Genomic DNA, 21,037 nt, shown 5'->3' with positions numbered 1-21,037 from the left:
TCCTTGGTCCTTTCCCGAAATAACTGGTGTGGGGACGATGTCCATAAGCTCCACATCAGCCTTGCTCTGGTCAGTCTCCACAATGACAGGTATGGGGAGGCTGTTCACAAGCTCCACCTCGACCTCTCCCTGGTCGGTCCTTAGGTCCAACTGCACACATGCCAGAGGAATGTCTGAGCGCTGGCCCTCAGCCAGGGAGATGGATAATTGGGAATCCGGTACAGGGTCTTCCGGGGAAACAATAACTGGGCTTACCAGAGTGATGGAAGATCCAATGTCTCGAAGTCCCTGAGCCTGTATATCACCGACGTTGACCGTCTGGATGTGGGGATGGAGGTTGGCTGGTGTACGTTGTCCGACCTGCCGTAGGGTGTGGACTGGATAAACCACTTCCTCAGCTATTGGTGTTTCTTGGGAGTAGCATTCCTCAGGTCTCATTGGTTCATCTCGGCATATGTTGACTGGTTGGAGTGGCAGACGGGCTCCAAGCATGCGGCCTCGGTTTTGGAGACAATCTTTATCTATATGTCCATTGCGCCCACATGTATAACAGCGCCATAGATTGGGAGATTCACAGGCCCTGTTTGTAGTCCTTTGTTGTGGCGCAGCTTCTGCTGGGTAGCGGGACCATCCTTCTTGACCGGCTGGTGTTAGCAGTACTGCAGCTGGAATCCCATAAACATATTCCAGAACATAAGCCCTCTCTTCTCTTGAGGATCTAAGCCCCAATGCATCCAACAACGCTGTGGCTTGGGCCATTTTGGACAAAGTTGATTCCCGATTGTCACCAGATCCATGATGTGGCACATAGTTTAAATCCTCTGGGTCAATATCGGCGGGATCCTCATCGTCCTCTGCATCATTCTGGGCATCCCAACGGACTAATTTCTGGATCAAGGCTGACCGAGTCTCAGCGTTCCAGTAGATAATCTTTCGCCTCTGGCACATATCCTGTAGCATCCATTTACTGCAGCGGTCGTAACTCCTCTCTTGTCCTTGTCCCATGGCTGAGCTGGTGGGGTTGGACATGGCAGCGTCCGAAACCTGAATGCCTCCCCTATGGCCTGCTGGGTATGCTTATGTGCCTCCCTGGTTGTTGAGCCCTGGACGGTGTCCGAAAACACCAGTCCGCTGCAGCTCCCCTGGGTAAACCAAGCTGAGTAGTATCCCACTGCTGCCACGAATTGTGGAGACACGGGGCTCAGTGGGTGCTCTCGTCCACTAAAACCCGCCGCCTTTAGAAAGACAGCGTGGCTCAGGGCTCATCCCAACTGAACGCCGGCCTCCTTAACCGTGGGCGTAACACTACTCAGACAACACAGGGTGAGGGAACCACAATAATTAGACTTTATTGGATCCCCAAACCATTAACGGCACATAACACATAACCAGCAAAACACACAAATGTAACAGGCAATAGAGTCTCACCCTTCCGCTGGCTCACCAGGGATTTAGAATGTCCATGCCTCTGAGCTTCCAGGGCCGCTTACTCCAGTCCAGCAGCACCCCGCTTTTGGCGGGCACCCACCGAGAAAGGAATAACGCCAGATTTAGGAAGCTGTGTGAGGTCTGTAAAGTCTGTAACAGGTGACTGAACTGTCCCAACCTGAGTGTCCTCCTTAGGTAGTCCTGGTATGATGTTACAATCCTGGCAGCCGGAGTCGAAATCTCTAGGCTGTGGATATGGTCTCCAACCAGATCCGGAGTCCCTAGATTGAAGCCATAAGATATCCTGATCCTCTAGTCAGCTCCAAAGAGCTTAGACTGGATCCATCAGCATCCATCAACCTTCATCAACCCTGGTGGCTTAAAGAAGTCCCTTTTATAGCCATAACCTTCCCTTAGGATACACTGCGTCCTCATCGATTGGTTGGACAAGATTGCTTCTCCCATTGGATGAATTTCAAGCTGCATGGATAATGTTCATTTAAATGATGTGCATAGAAAGACTCAGTATATCTACATGGAGTCGGCAAGTCACCGACTAGACAATGGCTACTAAGGTAATTACATTATCAATACACAACTACAATACAATGATTACTGGAAAAGACTGGAGATACAATAGCTAAGCAAACATGACTTAGCACACATAAGAACAATAGTCTGGCTGAATGTTAAGAAACTTTAACCCATGAGAGTCCATGTCGTCACACATACCATTTGACTTTATGGTCAATAATGTTCAATCTTGGTTTCCTCAGACCATAACATGTTTTCTCATATACTTTTGGCAGACTTGATGTAGGTTTTTGGCAAAACATTGCCATGCTGAGATCTCTTTCTTAGTTACAAAAAGCTTCCATCTTGCTACTCTACATATATGAAGAATAAAGGAGATTGTTGTCACATACAGTATACAATAAGTAATTGCCACATGGATGTCTCCTGGACCAATTTTCTTCTTATTTTTTAATCATTTTTTATCTAGAACGTTCTGTTTTAGATAATGACACTGTTATGCAAAAAGTAAGCCACTTCCTTCTCCTGACATAACTTTCAACAATGTGATCCCTTTGCTGTGTTGAAAGCTGTTTATAGACCAACTAGAAGGTGGCCCGATTCTACGCATCGGGTATTCTAGAACTTACGTATTGTGTAGTTCATGTATGATTTTTGTTATATATATATATATATATATATATATGTTGTTGTGTGTAGTTACCAAGTGTTTGTGTAGGGCGCTGTACATGTTCTGGGTGTTGTCTGGGTGAGATGGGGGGTGAGAGCGGTGTTGTTTGTGTGTTGCGTTGTTTGTGGAGCGCTGTGTGTCTGTAGCGCTGTGTGTGTGTTGCGCGGTTTGTGTGTGTGTGGTGTGTTTTGGGGGGAGGTATGTTTTGTGCAATGTGTGTGTTGTGCGGTATGTGCGTATATTTGTGTGTGCAGCGTTGTCTGTGTGTGGGTGTCTGTGTAGGGAAGTTGTTTGTGGTTCCCAGTGTGTGTGTGTGTGGTGTGTTGTGCAGTGCGCGCGCGTGTGTGTGTTGGGGGGAGGTGTGCACTTCCCATCGTGCTCCATCCCCCATGCAGCGCACTCCCCATCGTGCTCCATCTCCTATGCTGCGCACCTTCCATCGTGCTCCATCTCCCATCCTGCGCACTCCCAAACGTGCTCCATCCGCCATGCAGCGCACTCCCAAAAGTGCTCCATCCGCCATGCTGCGCACTCCCAAACGTGCTCCATCCGCCATGCTGCGCACTCCCTTTCATGCTCCATCCCCCATGCTGCGCACTCCCAAACGTGCTCCATCCCCCATGCTGCGCACTCCCAAACGTGCTCCATCCCCAATGCTGCGCACTCCCCATCATGCTCCAAGCCTCCCCCAGCATCAGCCTCCCCCTCCCAGCCTCCCCCAGCATCAGCCTGCCCCTGCATCAGCCTTTCTCCTTCTAGCCTCCCCCAGCATCAGCCTCTCTCCTAGCCTCTTTCCTCCCAGCCTCCCCCAGCATCAGCCTCCCCTAGCATCAGCCTCTCTCTTTCCAGCCTCCCCCAGCATCAGCCTCCCCCAGCATCAGCCTCTCTCCTCCCAGCGTCCCTCGTCCCAGCCTCCTCCAGCATCAGCCTCCCCCTCCCAGCCTCTCTCAGCATCAGCCTCTCTCCTTCCAGCCTCCCCCAGCATCAGCCTCTCTCCTTCCAGGCTCCCCCAGCATCAGCCTCCCCCAGCATCAGCCTCCCCCTCCCAGCCTCCTCCAGCATCAGTCTCCCCCTCCCAGCCTCTCTCAGCATCAGCCTCTCTCTCCTTCCAGACTCCCCCAGCATCAGCCTCCCCCTCCCAGCCTTCCCCACGATCAGCCTCTGTCCTCCCAGCCTCCGTCTTCCCCTCCCAGCCTCCCTCAGCATCAGCCTTCCCCAGCATTAGCCTTCCCTTCCCAGTCTTTCCCAGCATCAGCCTCCCTCTCCCAGCCTTCCCCAAGATCAGCCTCTCTGCTCCCAGCCTCCTCCAGCACGCCGTGCTCCTCTGCCGACACTCACACACCCGATCGCATACACTCACACACACCCGATCGCATACACTCACACACACCCGATCGCATACACTCACACACACCCGATCGCATACACTCACACACACCCGATCGCATACACTCACACACACCCGATCGCATACACTCACACACACAGACACTGACAATATCGCACATACGCACTCACAGTCACAACATCCGGAGATACCACATGCTTCTGGCCATGTGATTCTCCGTCAGGTCCTGGAAGGTCACAACAGCACAGTATCGAGGCCGAGAAGCAAGTGATATCGGCGGATGCTGTGAGTGTGTAGATGCGATGTAATGTGTGTGTGAGGTGTGTGTGAGAGTGAGTGTGATCTGATGTGTGTGTATGTGTGTGTGTGTGTGTGTGTGTGCTGTTATGTGTGTGCGTGTAGATGTCCGGCCGAAGCAGGACCTTGATGCGCTGGTAACTATGCAACCATGGTTACCAGCGTATCTCGTCCCCCGCTCGCACGGGAGCCCACACCAGCATACGGCAAGGCCAGCAATGCGAGGGTAAGTGTCGGCTGGGCTGGCGGCGTACGCTGATGTGGGCTCCCGTGGGTGGGGGGGGGTCGGGGGGGTCGGGTACAGTACTCACCCGGGAGTCGTTTCTCCGTCCGTGTCAGTTCGGGGACTGCGTGCGGGGGGCGGGGCCAGAGCTAGCGTGCATTGCGTGAGGGGGGCGGGGCGGGGCGTGGCCGAGTTGCCAATCCCTGCAGGGTGCCGGGGCGAGAGGCCAATTTGTGGGGGGGGCGGAGCCTGGGCGAGCGGCTGGCCAATCCGTGTGGGGGCGCAGCCTGGGCGAGCAACCAATCCGTGTGGGGGGGCGGGGCCATGGCGAGCCCAGCGGCCAATCAGCTTTGTGTCACCGTAAGGACACTGTCACCGTGACACAATTTTGGAGCATGACAGACAGACAGACAGACAGACAGACAGACAGAATAAGGCAATTATATATATATATAGATGGTTTTGCTGTAAAATGCAACTAAGAAAATGTCATGGAAATCCTACCTGAACAGCTAAACATTATATGGAGTTAATCCCTTTAAATGATGGCAGCTGTATACAGACTACTATTTAACATGAGTTTAAATGTGATTGGCCAATTCTGAACAGAACCACACCCCCAATTATAAGAGGGTGTTTAAACTTATACAACTACATTATTTTAGTTTTGTTATTTTTAATTTCCCTCTCAAAATAACTTCACTTTACAGAATATGGGTGACATTATAGGTGGAAAAAGGTTTGTAATGATTTTCCTTGGTATGATTTTCTACATGGCAAAACCCTTGCATTGTAAAGGGGGTGTAAACATTTTATATCAAATTTATGTAAAAATGTATATCTAAACTATATTTAACAAAGTGTGCTATGCATTATCATAAATATCACTAAAACTTAAGGCAGTGCTAGAATTGACACAAGATTTTGACCTGCCTGAACTGTACTTCTTCTATAAGACAAAATATGGTTTGTAGGCAAAAATATCTCCCACACCTGCCACCCTTTATGCCACATCCCATCCTAAGAAAACATTTAATATAGTCTTAGATGCAATATGCATGTCTCAGTTTTTAATAAATATGAAATTATTCACCTCATGATATATTAATAAATCTGTGCTGTACTGTATGTTTTACACATATCCTGTTTTCTATAGTGCAGACAAACCCTGCAATAAACTAAATGAAGCCTGCAGGTTCTGAGGCTAGTATTATACCACATATTTGGCACATAGCAACTTAATATAAACTGAAAGGAAGCAGAAAAATATGTCGCTATGTTATGTGTCTGAGCTGGCATGTTTTATTATGCAATAATTTTTTCTGAAATAATAATTGGAGTTGCCTATGCCACAAAATATATTTAGAATCTCTTACAACATTATTAATATTAATATTTGTAAGTAGAATTAATGATTTTATATTATTTATTTAGAGAGAAAAATGATATTTTTATCCTGTGAAGAGTTTTTTTTTATCTCATAGCTCTGTCAATGGAATTTTTATGCACTGATTTAATAGAAACCTGTATTGGAAAGCCTCATTGAATGATATCTAAGCAACTAAATCCTGTTACATGAATGTCATTTTTAAAGGTGATTGAATCTTTTGAAATTCAAATTCACCCCATTTGGCAAATTGTTTAAAAATATAATTTGCATTGAATAAATTTGGACACAAATTGTGGATACTTTAATTGGCTTGATAAGATAGATGTGTATAGCACTCGGAGGTCTGTATCCAACTCCTTTCAATTTCTTAATCGAAAACAAAGTCTTAGTAATTTCAAAGTGACCTCACCATAGAAACAGATGGTAGAACAATAGAAACCAACAGCCCATTTCATAGCACAGTACACTGACAGCTATCAAAATGTCTGATCAAAATGTATGCCTCTTAGGGTGGCTTTACACGCTTCGATATTTGTCCCGATATCACTAGCATGTGACCCGCCCCCATTGTTTGTGCGAAACGGGCATATCGTTGCCCGTCGCGCACAAAATCGCGCACCCGCGTCACACATACTTACCTGCATAGTGACGTTGCTGTGACCGACGTACCGCCTCCAGCAACGTCACTGAGTGGCCGCCCAATGAAAGCGGAGGGGCAGAGATGAGCAGGACGAACATTCCGCCCACCTCCTTCCTTCCTTATTATGGCCGGCGGCAGGTAGGAGATGTTCCTCGTTCCTATGGGGGTCACACACAGCGATGTGCACTGCCGCAGGAACGAGGAACAACAACGGGAAAGCGATAGTATCGATAATTGGGAGCGGACCCCCATGTCAACGAGGAGCGATTTTGGACGTTTTTGCAACGATCAAAAATCGCTCCTAGGAGTCACACACTACGAGATCGCTACAGCGGCCGGATGTGCGTCACAAAATCCATGACCCCAACGAGATCGCTGTAGCAAAATCGTAGCATGTAAAGCCCGCTTTAGTCATTTATGATCAGACTGTTGTGAGGAGAACACTGACTTAGGCCCCCATCCACACATCAGTATTAAAAATGCATGTTTATCACAGTCCCTGGTGTGGGGGCATATGTGTGTGCATGTTCTGTGTGTGTTCAGTGTGTGCTGTCAGTGTGCTCTCCATAACAGCACACGGACATTAGGAACTTGAATACTCACCTTACTCACCTGTCCCCGTTGCTGTTGTCTCCAGTTCTGGGACTGCGGTACAGTGAATATACATGAGCATAATGAGTGGGCCTGGAAGCAAGTGACAGCAGCGTCAAAGACAGCAGGACTGGATACAGGTGAGTATAGAAAATCATTTTATCCCAAAGACACGTGTTTTCTCCGCTACGTGTCACACTGATATCACATGGATCACATCAGTGTGTGGTCTATGTGGCACCTGTGTTGCCGGAGAAAAATGGACATCTCTCCATGCAGGACACACATTTGCACCACACAGACACACATCTGTAAGAAAACAATGTCTGTGTCTCCGGTACGTATGGCAATGATCGTCATACGTACGGGAATCACATACGTGTAAAGGGGGTCTTAAACTGATGGTGTCACTGTAAAGCTTGCATTACACCTTGCAATTACGCATACGATATCGTATGCGATCGCACCCGCCCCCATCGTATGTGCGGCACGTTCAATTTGTTGAACGTGTCGCACAAATGATAATTTCCCATCACACGTACTTACCCTTCCATACGACCTCAATGTGTGCGGCGAACATCCACTTCCTGGAGTGGGAGAGACGTTCAGCGTCACAGCGACGTCACGCGGCAGCCGGCCAATAGAAGCGGAGTGGCGGAGATGAGCGGGACGTAAACATCCCGCCCACCTCCTTCCTTCCGCATTGCTGGCGGGAGCCGCGGGACGCAGGTAAGCTGCTGTTCATCGTTCCCGGGGTGTCACACACAGCGATGTGTGCTGCCTCGGGAACATTGAACAACTTCACGTTCAATTTTTAGGAATTGAACGACGTGTATGCGATGAATGTTTTAACGTTCAATCGCAATCGCACGTAGCTGTGACATGTTACAATATAACTTACGTTGCCGGATGTGCGTCACTTACGACGTGATCCCGCCGACACATCGTAAGATATATTGTAGCGTGTAAAGCCCGCTTTAGAGGTAACACTGACAGAAACAATTGATGTGCCATATATTCCCTAGCGTAATCTGCTTCATTCCCACTCATATGCTTGCTGAATCCAAATGAGGCCAATTATGATCTTTAGTAATATTATTGCCTGGGTGGCTGGTGCCAGTGGTGATGCTAAAACCTTTAAGATTAAGGCTATGTTCACACGTTGCGTTTTTTACCGCGTTTCTGCAGCGTTTTTGGCAGCAGCGTTTTTGGGCAAAAAGGCATGCGTTTTTGTTTTCCAGCAAAGTCTATGGGAAAAGCAGAAATCCTGTCTGCACTTTGCTTTTTTTTCTGCAGCGTTTAATTTGCATATTTGTGGTCAAAAACCATGCTGAAAAAGAAGCAGCATGTCAGTTGTTTTTGCCATTTCTGCAGCGTTTCCTTAACATTGGAGTCAATGAGAAATGGCAAAACGCAACCAAAAGCACAATTCCTGCGTTTTACATGCTTTTTACCTGCTTTTCAACTGCGTTTTTGGCTCCAAAAACGCATGCTTTTCTGGCCAAAAAGTAATGGATTCTAATGTTCCTTTACACACACACAATAACCGAAAATTTAAATGTAAAAAAATAATAAATTTTAGCTATTTTTCTGTTAAAATGTGCATAACCACTATTATTACATTAAAATTGATAATTTACCATATAATTTTATTAAAAGTTAATTTTATACTTATTTTCTCTTTTTTATTCTTTTTGACTAATTCAACTTTATTTCTCAGTGTCTTGATCTCAAAAACGCATCTGCAGAAACGCAGGTGAAAACGCAGGTAAAAAGCGCTAAAAACGCACTAAAAACGCGGTAAAAACGCATGCGTTTTTAGCGCTAAAAAATGGTCAAAAGCCATTTGGTCAAAAACCAAGGGAAGGAAAACGTGCAGAATAAACTGCAGGTACACCGACGCAACGTGCGGACATAGCCTTAGACTATGTGTGCACACTGCAGATTTACCTTGGATTTTACAGTGGATTTTACAGCGGATTTGCTGCAGAAAATGTTTCTAACATTTCTGCAGTCATTCCTCAGCAAAACCTATGGGTATAAAAAAATGCTGTGCGCACACTGCGTTTTTTATACCTGTGGATTTACCGGTGGAATTTCCGATGCGGAATTAATGTGCATATCACTTCTTTTCCGCAAGTACCTGCGGTTTTTGCCATAGATAATGGTAAAAATCTGCAGGGACCAACCTGCAAGAAAGACCACGACAAATCGGCGGTAAATTCGTGGCAAAACTGCATGTGGATTTCGTTGTGGTTTTGGTGTGGTTTGTTACCGCAGGTGCAGGATTCTTTCAGAGTGTCTGAATTTTCCTTAAGAAAAAGTCAATTTCTAGTGCGCACATGGCCTAAAAGCCATGGTATGTTTTTCTTTTCTTATACACTACCCTGTCTATTCCTATGGCTTTTTTTTCTTTTAGCATACAATTTGTACATCACTTAATTACCTTTCAACTCAAATCAGGCAAACTTTGCCAAAAAGGGTGTAAAAAATGTTACCAACCATTTGGCAAACATTGAAGGAAGCCCAAAAAATAATGGCAGAATTTCTGCTTTTCTGTTACTTATGGGAAAAAAAAGTATAAAAAGAAATTAAATACAGTCCAGAATGGTCCTATTGAAAAAAGCAACTTGTCCAACACAACTCAACTACTAAACAGTTATACCAATGGAAAAAAAAAACCATTTATGACTATAGATTCATTAGCCCTGTTGACATTAAGCAGGATATCTAAGTAAAAAAAAATATTATCGTTATATACTTTACTAGAAGGTGGCCTGATTCTATGCATCGGGTATTCTAGAATTTACGTGTTGTGTAGTTCATGTATGATTTTTGTTATTTATATATATATAGATGTTGTTGTGTGTAGTTACCAAGTGTTTGTGTAGGGGCTGTACATGTTCTGGGTGTTGTCTGGGTGTGGCGGGGGGTGAGAGCGGTGTTGTATGTGTGTTGCGTGTGTTGCGTTGTTTGTGGAGCGCTGTGTGTCTGTAGCGTTGTGTGTGTGTTGCGCGTTTGTGTGTGTGTGGTGTGTTTTGGGGGGAGGTATGTTTTGTGCAATGTGTGTGTTGTGCGGTATGTGCGTATATTTGTGTGTGCCGCGGTGTTTGTGTGTTGGGTGTTGTGTTTGTGCAGCGTTGTCTGTGTGTGTGGGTGTCTGTGTAGGGCAGTTGTTTGTGGTTCCTAGTGTGTGTGTGTGTGGTGTGTTGTGCAGTGCGCGCGTGTGTGTGTGTGTGTTGGGGGGAGGTGTGCACTTCCCATCGTGCTCCATCCCCCATGCAGTGCACTCCCCATCGTGCTCCATCCGCCATGCTGCGCACTCCCAAACGTGCTCCATCCGCCATGCTGCGCACTCCCAAACGTGCTCCATCCGCCATACTCCGCACTCCCCATCGTGCTCCATCCCCCATGCAGCGCACTCCCCATCGTGCTCCATCCCCTATGCTGCGCACCCCCCATCGTGCTCCATCTCCCATGCTGCGCACTCCCAAACGTGCTCCATCTGCCATGCTGCGCACTCCCAAACGTGGTCCATCCGCCATGCTGCGCACTCCCAAACGTGCTCCATCCGCCATACTCCGCACTCCCCATCGTGCTGCATCCCCCATACTGCGCACTCCCAAATGTGCTCCATCTGCCATGCTGCGCACTCCCAAACGTGCTCCATCCGCCATGCTGCGCACTCCCAAACGTGGTCCATCCGCCATGTTGCGCACTCCCAAACGTGCTCCATCCGCCATGCTGTGCACTCCCAAACGTGCTCCATCCCCCATGCTGCGCACTCCCAAACGTGCTCCATCCGCCATGCTGCGCACTCCCAAACGTGCTCCATCCGCCATGCTGCGCACTCCCAAACGTGGTCCATCTGCCATGCTGCGCACTCCCAAACGTGCTCCATCCCCCATGCTGCGCATCCCCCATCGTGCTCCATCCCCCATGCTGCACCAGCATCAGCCTCTCTACCCGCAGCATCAGCCTCTCTGCCCGCAGCATCAGCCTCTCTCCTCCCAGCATCAGCCTCTCTACCCGCAGCATCAGCCTCTCTCCTCCCAGCATCAGCCTCTCTCCCCCAGCATCAGCCTCTCTCCTCCCAGCATCAGCCTTTTCTGTCCTCAGCATCAGCCTCTCTCCTCCCAGCATCAGCCTTTTCTGTCCCTAGCATCAGCCTCTCTCCTCCCAGCATCAGCCTCTCTCATCCCAGCATCAGCCTCTCTCCTGTCAGCCTACCCCAGCCTCAGCCTCCCTCAGCATCAGCCTCTCTCCTCCCAGCATCAGCCTCTCTCCTCCCAGCATCAGCCTCTCCTCCCAGAATCAGCCTTTTCTGTCCCCAGCATCAGCCTCTCTCTTCCCAGCCTACCCCAGCCTCAGCCTCCCCCAGCCTCAGCCTCCCCCAGCATCAGCCTCTCTCCTCCCAGCATCAGCCTCTCTCTTCCCAGCATCAGCCGATCTCCTCCCAGCCTACCCCAGCCTCAGCCTCCCCCAGCATCAGCCTCTCTCCTCCCAGCATCAGCCTCTCTCCTCCCAGCATCAGCCTCTCTCCTCCCAGCCTACCCCAGCCTCAGCCTCCCCCAGCATCAGCCTCTCTCCTCCCAGCATCAGCCTCTCTCTTCCCAGCATCAGCCTCTCTCCTCCCAGCCTACCCCAGCCTCAGCCTCCCCCAGCATCAGCCTCTCTCCTCCCAGCATCAGCCTTTTCGGTCCCCAGCATCAGCCTCTCTCCTCCCAGCCTACCCCAGCCTCAGCCTCCCCCAGCATCAGCCTCTCTTCTCTCAGCCTCCCCCAGCATCAGCCTCTCTCCTCCCAGCATCAGCCTCTCTCTTCCCAGCATCAGCCTCTCTCCTCTCAGCCTACCCCAGCCTCAGCCTCCCCCAGCATCAGCCTCTCTCCTCCCAGTATCAGCCTTTTCGGTCCCCAGCATCAGCATCTCTCCTCCCAGCCTACCCCAGCCTCAGCCTCCCCCAGCATCAGCCTCTCTTCTCTCAGCCTCCCCCAGCATCAGCCTCTCTCCTCCCAGCCTACCCCAGCCTCAGCCTTCGCCTGCATCAGCCTCTCTTCTCTCAGCCTCCCCATCCCAGCCTTCCCCAGGATCAGCCTCTCTCCTCCCAGCCTCCTCCAGCACGCCGTGCTCCTCTGCCAACACTCACAGATCCGATCGCATACAATCACACACACACACCCACACCCACCCCCGATCGCATACACTCACACCCACCCGATCGCATACACTGACACACACACACCCACACCCACCCCCGATCGCATACACTCACACACACCCGATCGCATACACTCACACACACCCAATCGCATACACTCACACACACCCGATCGCATACACTCATGCACACACACATTGACCATATTGCACATACGCGCTCATACTCACAACATCCGGAGATACCACATGCTTCTGGCCATGTGATCCTCCGGCAGGTCCTGGAAGCTCACAGCACAGTATCGCCGCCGAGAAGCAAGCGATATCCCAGGATGTTGTGAGTATGTGGATGCGATGGGATGTGTGTGTGATGTGTGTGTGATGTGTGTGTGAGGTGTGTGTGAGAGTGAGTGTGATCCAATGTGTGTGTGCTGTTATGTGTGTGCGTGTGTGTATTTTCCGCCACTGCAGGACCTTGATGTGTGGATGCGATGTGATGTGTGTGAGAGTGAGTGTGATCTGATGTGTGTGTGTGTGTGTGGTGTTATGTGTTTGTATGTTCCGCCGCTGCAGGACCTTGATGCGCTGGTAACTATGCTACCATGGTTACCAGCGTATCTCGTCCCCCGCTCGCACTGGAGCCCACACCAGCATACGCCGGCCAGCCCCAGCAATGCGAGGGTATGTGTCGGCTGGGTTGGCGGCGTACGCTGATGTGGGCTCCCAGGGGTACAGTACTCACCTGGTAGTCGTGGCTCCGTGACCGTGTCGGTTCGGGGAATGCGTGGGGGGGCGGGGCCAGAGCTAGCGTGCATTGCGTGAGGGGGGCGGGGCGTGACCGAGTTGCCAATGCCTGCAGGGTGCCGGGGCGAGAGGCCAATCTGTGGGGGGGGCGGAGCCTGGGCGAGCGGCCGGCCAATCCGTGTGGGGGCGCAGCCTGGGCGAGCGGCCAATCCGTGCGGGGGGGCGGGGCCATGGCGAGCCCAGCGGCCAATCAGCTTTGTGTCACCGTAAGGACACAATTTTGGAGCAAGACAGACAGACAGACAGACAGAATAAGGCAATTATATATATAGATTAGGAAATTCAGATATTAGACAGGGTCCCTCTATTTAGACAACTCAATTATTTATATAATTATTTCTTTAATTATGAGAGTAAAGGCTGCTTTACATGCCTCAATTAATTGTGCGATCGCATTTGCGATCGCACCCGCCCCCATCGTTTGTGCGGCACGGGCAATTTTCTTGCCCGTGTCGCACAATGCTGTAACCCCCTGTCACACGTACTTACCTTCCAAACGACCTCGCTATGGGCGGCGAACATCCACTTCCTGAAGGGGGAAGTGCATTTGACGTCACAGCGACGTCACCGCTACGTCACCAAGCGGCCGGCCAATAGAAGCGGAGGGGCGGAGATGAGCGGGACATAACATCCCGCCCACCTCCTTCCTTCAGCATTGCTTGCGGCTGCAGGTAAGCTGCAGTTCATCATTCCTGTGGTGTCACACGTAGCGATGTGTGCTGCCTCAGGAACAATGAACAACCTGACGTTCGATTTTTTGAAAATGAGCGACGTGTCAGTGATGAACGAGAAGGTGAGTATTTCTGCTCGTTCACCGTCGCACGCTACGATATCACTAACGATGCCGGATGTGCGTCACTTACGACGTGACCCCGCCAACATCTCGTTAGATATATCGTAGCGTGTAGAGCCCGCTTTAGGATACTTATTAATTTGACTAATCTTTCAGATGTTGTGTGTCAGGGTCAGAAATGTACTCTAGTAACAGAACGATTTACAAAAGGATAAAAAACAACAACCTTATATATAAAGTTTGCATTCATACTGTAGATTACCATTTAGTAAAAAAATGAAGTAATCCCAAATACAACATAATGGGATTGCTGCTTTCCTGTTACCTCTAGAAAAATATTATTATATTATTATTATAAAAGTTAAATACATTAAATACAGCTCAGAATGGTCCTATTGAAAAAGCAACTAACTAAACAGCTAAACCAAAGGCAAAAAAAACCAAACAATTATGACTATAGGTTCATTGGCCTTTTTGACGTTAAGGGGGATATCTAATTTAAAAAAATGATTAACATATACTATATTCAGAAATTCAGAGATATTAGACTGGGTCATCTACTCAAATTACTCAATTATTAGCTGGAGTGCAAATTAACTATAAAAAAGTGGCACCATCTTGTGATTGTAACTTCTGACTGGCCACACACTCCAGTAGTGAAATAAAAAAAAATGGCTGGAGTGGTGTTTTAACCTTCGTCAGGCTGCATAATTTTACAACGTTAAAAGCGACCCCTTATCTCGGAAGGGGGTGGAGATATTTTATTAAAATTTGGCCAATATATTCTGGACCAAAACTGCAGAGATGTCACGAAATTTCAGCCCTCTACGGCTTTTGGAAAAAAAAATGTATTGCAATTTTAAAACGGAATAGTTACAATTGTACCTATTCAGCCAGACAAAGGTTAAAGGTGATAGCATATAGGCACCAGTACAGAAACATTTTGTGATCATAGTAGTCAAGGAATCTGTCAAAAAAACAGCGAGCAACACAACTTCTTTACATACTGCATTGTAGAACACTTTTCTAATAATTAATGTAAGACACCTGGCATTGCCTATGAACTTATAAAGTATTGGGATGGCATAACAAATACTATGATTTTGCATATTGCAATGTGATCATGGTCGCAGAGATCGTGGCTGCAACCAGACTAATGCCAACCCCAGATCCTACTTCAACTGGATGTGCGTTCGAGAATGCACATTCAGCTGAAATGTATTGCGATACAGAGACCTAGCAGGTCCCCTTGCACTGTAATGCATGCTCCAAGCCACTAAGAGGCTGGCAGTTGATTGTGTGTTAGGCATGGACCTTGCATGGCAGTGATGTCATGCATTGCAATAGCAACCACGCCAATGTCAGTTGCCGGCCTCTGTGATGGTTACAAAGCAGAATGCCAATCGGAGTAAAGTGACTAGAATGCTTTGTGGGTTTTTTTCTACGTTAGAGACCAGCAACAGATCAAGGGACATATATATATATATATATACAGGCATAGGCCCAGAATGAGGAACATATATACCAAGATGGTTGACTTAATTAACAGAATGGGGGACATATTATCAGGATGGGGGACATATAAACCTTGAAGGGGCCCAGGATGGGGGACATATATACTGGGATGGGGGACATATATGCTAGGAGGTACCCCAGAATGAAGGGCATATATACTATGTTTCCAGGAAAATTGAAATATATAATATATTTTTTATCTGAAAGATAGGTTATGGCTTATTTTTGAGGGGATGTCTTATTTTTTTCAATAAACAAAAATTTACACCTATTATTTAAAAAAACCCCAAAACAATCAACATTTATTCAAATATAATCGTGTCATCACATTCTGGAACATCATCATAACTCTCCAAATCTTGAACTCCTTCATAAATTTCTTAAGATCCTATTTCCTTTTTCCATACACAACTATTTACATTAACCAGTATTCCTGAACAAAAATCAAAAAGTGGTAACACAGCTACTAGGAAACATGTAAAAAAACACGTATTCATAAATTATATATAGCCATGACTACATTATAAAAGTATATCTTTAATACTTGTCACAAATATTACAAAAGATTAAAATCAAGAGGAGTGCTCCTGATGTTTTTAAATTTTTGTGATATTTGATACAAGTAATAAATTTATACTTCTATCATTTAGCTATACATCATTTCTGAATAGGTATTTTTCAATGCTATTTGATTTATAGCCACATTAATAGTTACTGTATGTAGAAAGTTTCCAGGGTGCAATTATTGATACTACTGTATACATTACCTAAACTATATTCTTATACTTATAAAAATACTTCTTTTTATGATCAATAGAAAAAAAGTAAATAGAATACAGCAGGACAGATACAGTAAATCCTTTATCAAGGAAAGCAGACCCCCCAAAAGAATCACACTAACCATACCTCCTTAGACCCAAAACATTTAGAGTTGGCAAGTGCCAAGTGTGGTTGGGCTCACACACACAGAGTTCTTTGTAAGGCTAGTTTCACATCAGCGGTATTCTGCCTCACTGCCGGATCCGGCACAAGTGCAGTACAGTTCAATACAGTTCACTGGCAAGCTCCGGGCACATACGGTCATGTGACCGGAGCATGTGACAGCATGTGACCGGAACTTGCTGTGATACCTGTGAACTGTATTGAACTGTACTGTACTTGTGTGACATCCAACAGTGCAGCAGAATACCGCTGATGTGAAACCAGCGTAACTCCTGTGAAAAACACGTCATTATTAGATCAGCCTTGTAGCTGTATTTCACTGCAATTGTGCCGCCCCCCGCATCAGCAGCCTGCCACTGCTGCTCAGATCCGGATCTGTGGTGGCTCGAGAGGTTTCTGGACCCGAGGGGTTGGGGTCGCGCGGCCACCCGAAATAAAGGGGGGTATTTACAGGGGACGGTGTAGAAAGTTTGTGACGCCACCCGTGATGCGTGGTAAGATGGAGTATCACCGCTGCAATTGGGAGTACCCGGTGGAGATGGTGTGGGCAGCCAGGTGTTTAACCCCTCCACGGGTAGGGGGGATGCCCTAGGACTCAGTGATGGTGTCGGAGAGGTGCCGTTGGGACGGTCAGGGACCACTTTAGTACTCACTCAGTCCAATAACGCTAACACCGACAACTGTGGTAAACCAAAGTTCTTAGTACCGCTACAGCAGGGAGGGAGCACGCCTGGATCCCATGCCCGTTGGTATTGCTTGTTAGCCTGTGGCCTTTTCCAAGGCACCTTACTTCTAACTGGTCCCTCTAGCATAGAACTATTGGGTCCCACTCACCAGTGTGGCTAACTGGGTGAGCTTGCTTTCAGGGTTCATGCTTGGGATTTTCTGGACTATGTAGTGGGAAAGTCCTATCCCCTTCGTTGCGCTAGTACACCGATTTTGAAGCAGGTGGAGAACGGATCTTGAAGGCTCCATCCTCGTCGGGTAAATTACCAGGACGCCTGAAGCTACTTCCTGGCCTAGGATCCACGTACTCCGTCGTGCCCTGGCCCCTGCCCGGTGATGGCACAAGACCGCCGGCTGTCCTCCTTGACAGTCCGTGCCCCTTGTCATGATCCCCTACGACTGGGGTCCAGCTTCTACCAGACCCAGACCAATGTCTGCCACCTAGTAGTCTCAAGGATCCCCGCTCCTGACTTCTCCTCTCGAGAGTCACTGCTTAACTGAACTACTCCTGACACTCCTGACCTCCCCTTCAACCAACCCCCCAAGTGGCCAACCTTATTCCCTTCAGGCTAGCCACTGGTGTGTCTGGTGGGTGTGGTGCAGAGTGTTTCTAGGGTTTTGATTAGCTTGTTCTTAGCAACACCAAAGGTCAGGGACCCGTAATCAAGAAGGAGATGGATACTGTGCAGAAGGGCAGATTGCACAATACCCTGTAACGACCTGATAGGCCAGGGCGTCACACAGTCATATGTACTGGTTGACTCCTCCTGGTGACCAGAAGCAGCCACAACTTTCAGGGGTGGAGTGATCCCAGGGGTACTACCTGATCTGTGAGAGTCTGGCACTAGCCAACCCTTATTATTGTCGGATCTATTGTCTCTGATTCTTTTGGGGTATCTGCTCTTTTTTAAAGGATGTCTGTTTATTTATTTTTTACCTGTATTGCACTAGCTGCCTGGACACTTTTTTTACTGAACTGTAATTAGGGCTTATTTTTGCATTAGGGTTTATATTTCAAGCATACTCCTAAAATCCTGAAGAATCATGCAAGGACTAATTTTTGAGGGAGGGCTTATTTTAAGGGAAACAGGGATACTAGGATGGGGGACTTATATTCCAGAATAGTGGATCTATATTACAGGTGGGGGCCCAGGATGGGGGCAATGTAAACCAGGATGGTGGACAAATATATCAGTATGGGGGCATATATACTAATATAGGGGACATATATACCTGCAAGGGTCCCAGGATGAGGAACATTATTACAAGATGGGGAAATTACTACATAAGGAAGGATGATGGGGGCAACACATATGTCTTTATAGGATTTAGAAAGCTAGAAGGGCCCAAACATCTGACCAATAGGCAGGGGGGCATAAGTCCAAATCTTGCCACTGGCTCCCACTGTCATTGTATCAATTCCTTAGACAGTGCCAACAATGGAGACAGGTTAATTACCTATATAAATTTGAAATACCAAAGTCTTACAAAATTAATCAAATTGTTATGTTGAGTCTCCACTGCAGGACAAAATAGACAAATTAAATTTAAAAAGGAAAAAAGTTTTACCCCAAATAATAAATAAGTAACCTTATTTTTATTAAAAATTCTTAACATTTTTTAATAAGTTCCCATAAAATACATACTTGGCTGGAATTGTAACAACTCATAAAGTAAAATGATCTTATTAAAAAAAATTGCTGTATTTACTCAACCACTAGTAAAACAAATATAAAAAGTTATATGCACAGCAATGTAACACAAATACAAAAAGCTGGAAGACAAGGAGTGCAAATAGGGTTTTATCCAAGTAAAGACAAGAAGGCGAGTACCGGTACTGTTCACCTTGAGGGGTTGTGCGAGTCATAGCCAGCTATTACAGCATGAAAGCATAGATGCTGCAGCCCCAAGTGTAGTCAGAGATGAAGAGGCGATAAAAGGGTTCAATGTCACTTTGCCGTGCATAAAGACAATCCAGGTAAAACCAGAGAGTGATTTATTGTAAATAAATCTCTCTCTGGTTTTACAAAAGTGGTCCTGAACAGCTGCTGAGGACTGGCCCAGCACGGCCCTGGCACCACCACATGGCTAATTTGCATGAGACATGCCTGAAGAGCATCAAATTATCTATGTGATGGCATGCATTCACTCAGCATAAAGTGGCCGAAGCAACAGAGTGCGAAGGATTTTGTTCTGTGTACTGGACAACATTACCAAATAATCCTATCATTTGTATGGATACTCTGTAATGCTACATCCTCCTTTTGGTGGCAATCCTGGGAAATTGAACATAAACTACCAGGTTTTCCCCCCAAGTTACAGCTGATCATTAGGGTGTTCCGAAACTCAGTAAGGAAACAATAGCAGACCAATACTTTACAAAATGTATTGTAGAATGCATTCACAATAATTAATGTAAGACAGCTGACATTGCCTGGAAAGTTCTATGGTATTGGGATGACATTCAAAGACTATAATTTTCTATACTCCAAGTACATAGGGATTCTAGAACAGTTGCTTAAAGTCTAAATTACCCACAGTCCTAATTGTCGTAATCATCCACAAATAAAGAGTTGTGTCTAAAAAAACAAGTGTGTTGGGTGTCACACAGAATAGCGTAGCTGCTTTTGGACACACATTTTTATGCATCATGCTCTGTCAAGGTGTACACGTGCCGGGCACCATTAAGTATATCACTCAATATCTCATAGAAGTAACTGTTCAGAAAATTAGGAGAAAATGTTCACAAATCAGTGGCATATGGTTACAACATTCATAAACATCGCATTGGTAACTATATGTGTGTTTCTCTTTATCAATGGTGTGCATTTACTGATAGTAAGTTTTTAATTTCTTTATAGGAGAATGTTCCCAAGCTATAAAGTGAAAGTCACTGGGATGAACCCCAAGACAAAATATATTCTCCTCATAGACATTGTTCCAGCTGATGATCATCGATACAAGTTTTGTGATAACAAATGGTGAGAGCTTATGTTCATAAACTGTTAATGAAGATCAAATTCATTTTTAACTTAATTTTGTAACAATAAATATATTACATGAATACTAAAAAATACATATTAACTTTGCTTTCAGAATCTTTTTGCTTGTAATAATTGCTGAAATGAACCATCCACCTTTGGAAAACTCGTTATTGAAGTAAAAGGTCCCTAAGGCTTACATTCACACATCCAAGTGAAATTTACCATCTATGACAAATGGATCATTTTTTTCTCAAATGTCATCATTGTAGTATTTTATTAGTTGTGTATGTGTGACATCAGTTTTCTTTTTTTTTTCCACTAAAGAGATGTGTTACTTTTTATATCTAAGCCAATAAAAAGACCACTTGAATTTATTTAGTTAAAATTCTATTCAAATTAATCGCTAAACAACAGATAAGTGAAACATGGAGGCAAAACAGAAGCAAATGGAAAGCATCCCCATTGACTTAGATAGCCAAGTCTGATCTGCAAATAGTGAAAATAAAAGCGGGCCGAACATCCCGCCCATCTCCTTCCTTCCTCATTGCCGGTGGGACGGAGGTAAGGAGGTGTTTGTCGCTCCTGGGGTGTCACACATAGTGATGTGTGATGCCGCAGGAATAAGGAACAACATCGTTACTTACCGGACAACGCTTTTTTTGTAATTAAATTACCTCTCCAAAACAAACGATTTTTGTATTTTTTGCGATTGTTTTAGGTCGCTCCAGCCGATCACACACTGTGACGTTTTTAACGACGCCGGATGTGTGTCACAAACACCGTGACCCAGACGATATATCGTTAGCGATGTCGCAGCGTGTAAAGCACCCTTTAGTTTTCATAAGGTACAGACATGCAACAGTAAAGGGTGCTTACACGCTGCGACATCGCTAATAATATATCGTCGGGGTCACATCGTTAGTGGTGCACATCCGGCGCTGTTAGCGACATCGCAGCGTGTGACACCAATGAGCGACGATCAACGAGAACAAAAA

General features: G+C 46.6%; 1 protein-coding gene across 1 annotated transcript in view; it reads left to right on the top strand.

Annotated features, from left to right (window-relative positions):
• Nucleotides 1-21,037, top strand: part of TBX4 (T-box transcription factor 4) — a 319,287-nt gene that overhangs the window by 178,011 nt on the left and 120,239 nt on the right. Inside the window, exon 4 of the mRNA XM_075334174.1 lies at nt 19,920-20,039. Within this exon, the coding sequence (XP_075190289.1) occupies nt 19,920-20,039 (120 nt within the window). The remainder of the gene's footprint in view (nt 1-19,919; nt 20,040-21,037) is intronic.

Source organism: Anomaloglossus baeobatrachus, chromosome 2, assembly GCF_048569485.1.
Source record: "Anomaloglossus baeobatrachus isolate aAnoBae1 chromosome 2, aAnoBae1.hap1, whole genome shotgun sequence".
Lineage (NCBI taxonomy): Eukaryota > Metazoa > Chordata > Amphibia > Anura > Aromobatidae > Anomaloglossus > Anomaloglossus baeobatrachus.
Note: the sequence above shows the minus strand (reverse complement) of the source record. Positions and strands in the feature narration are given on the sequence as shown.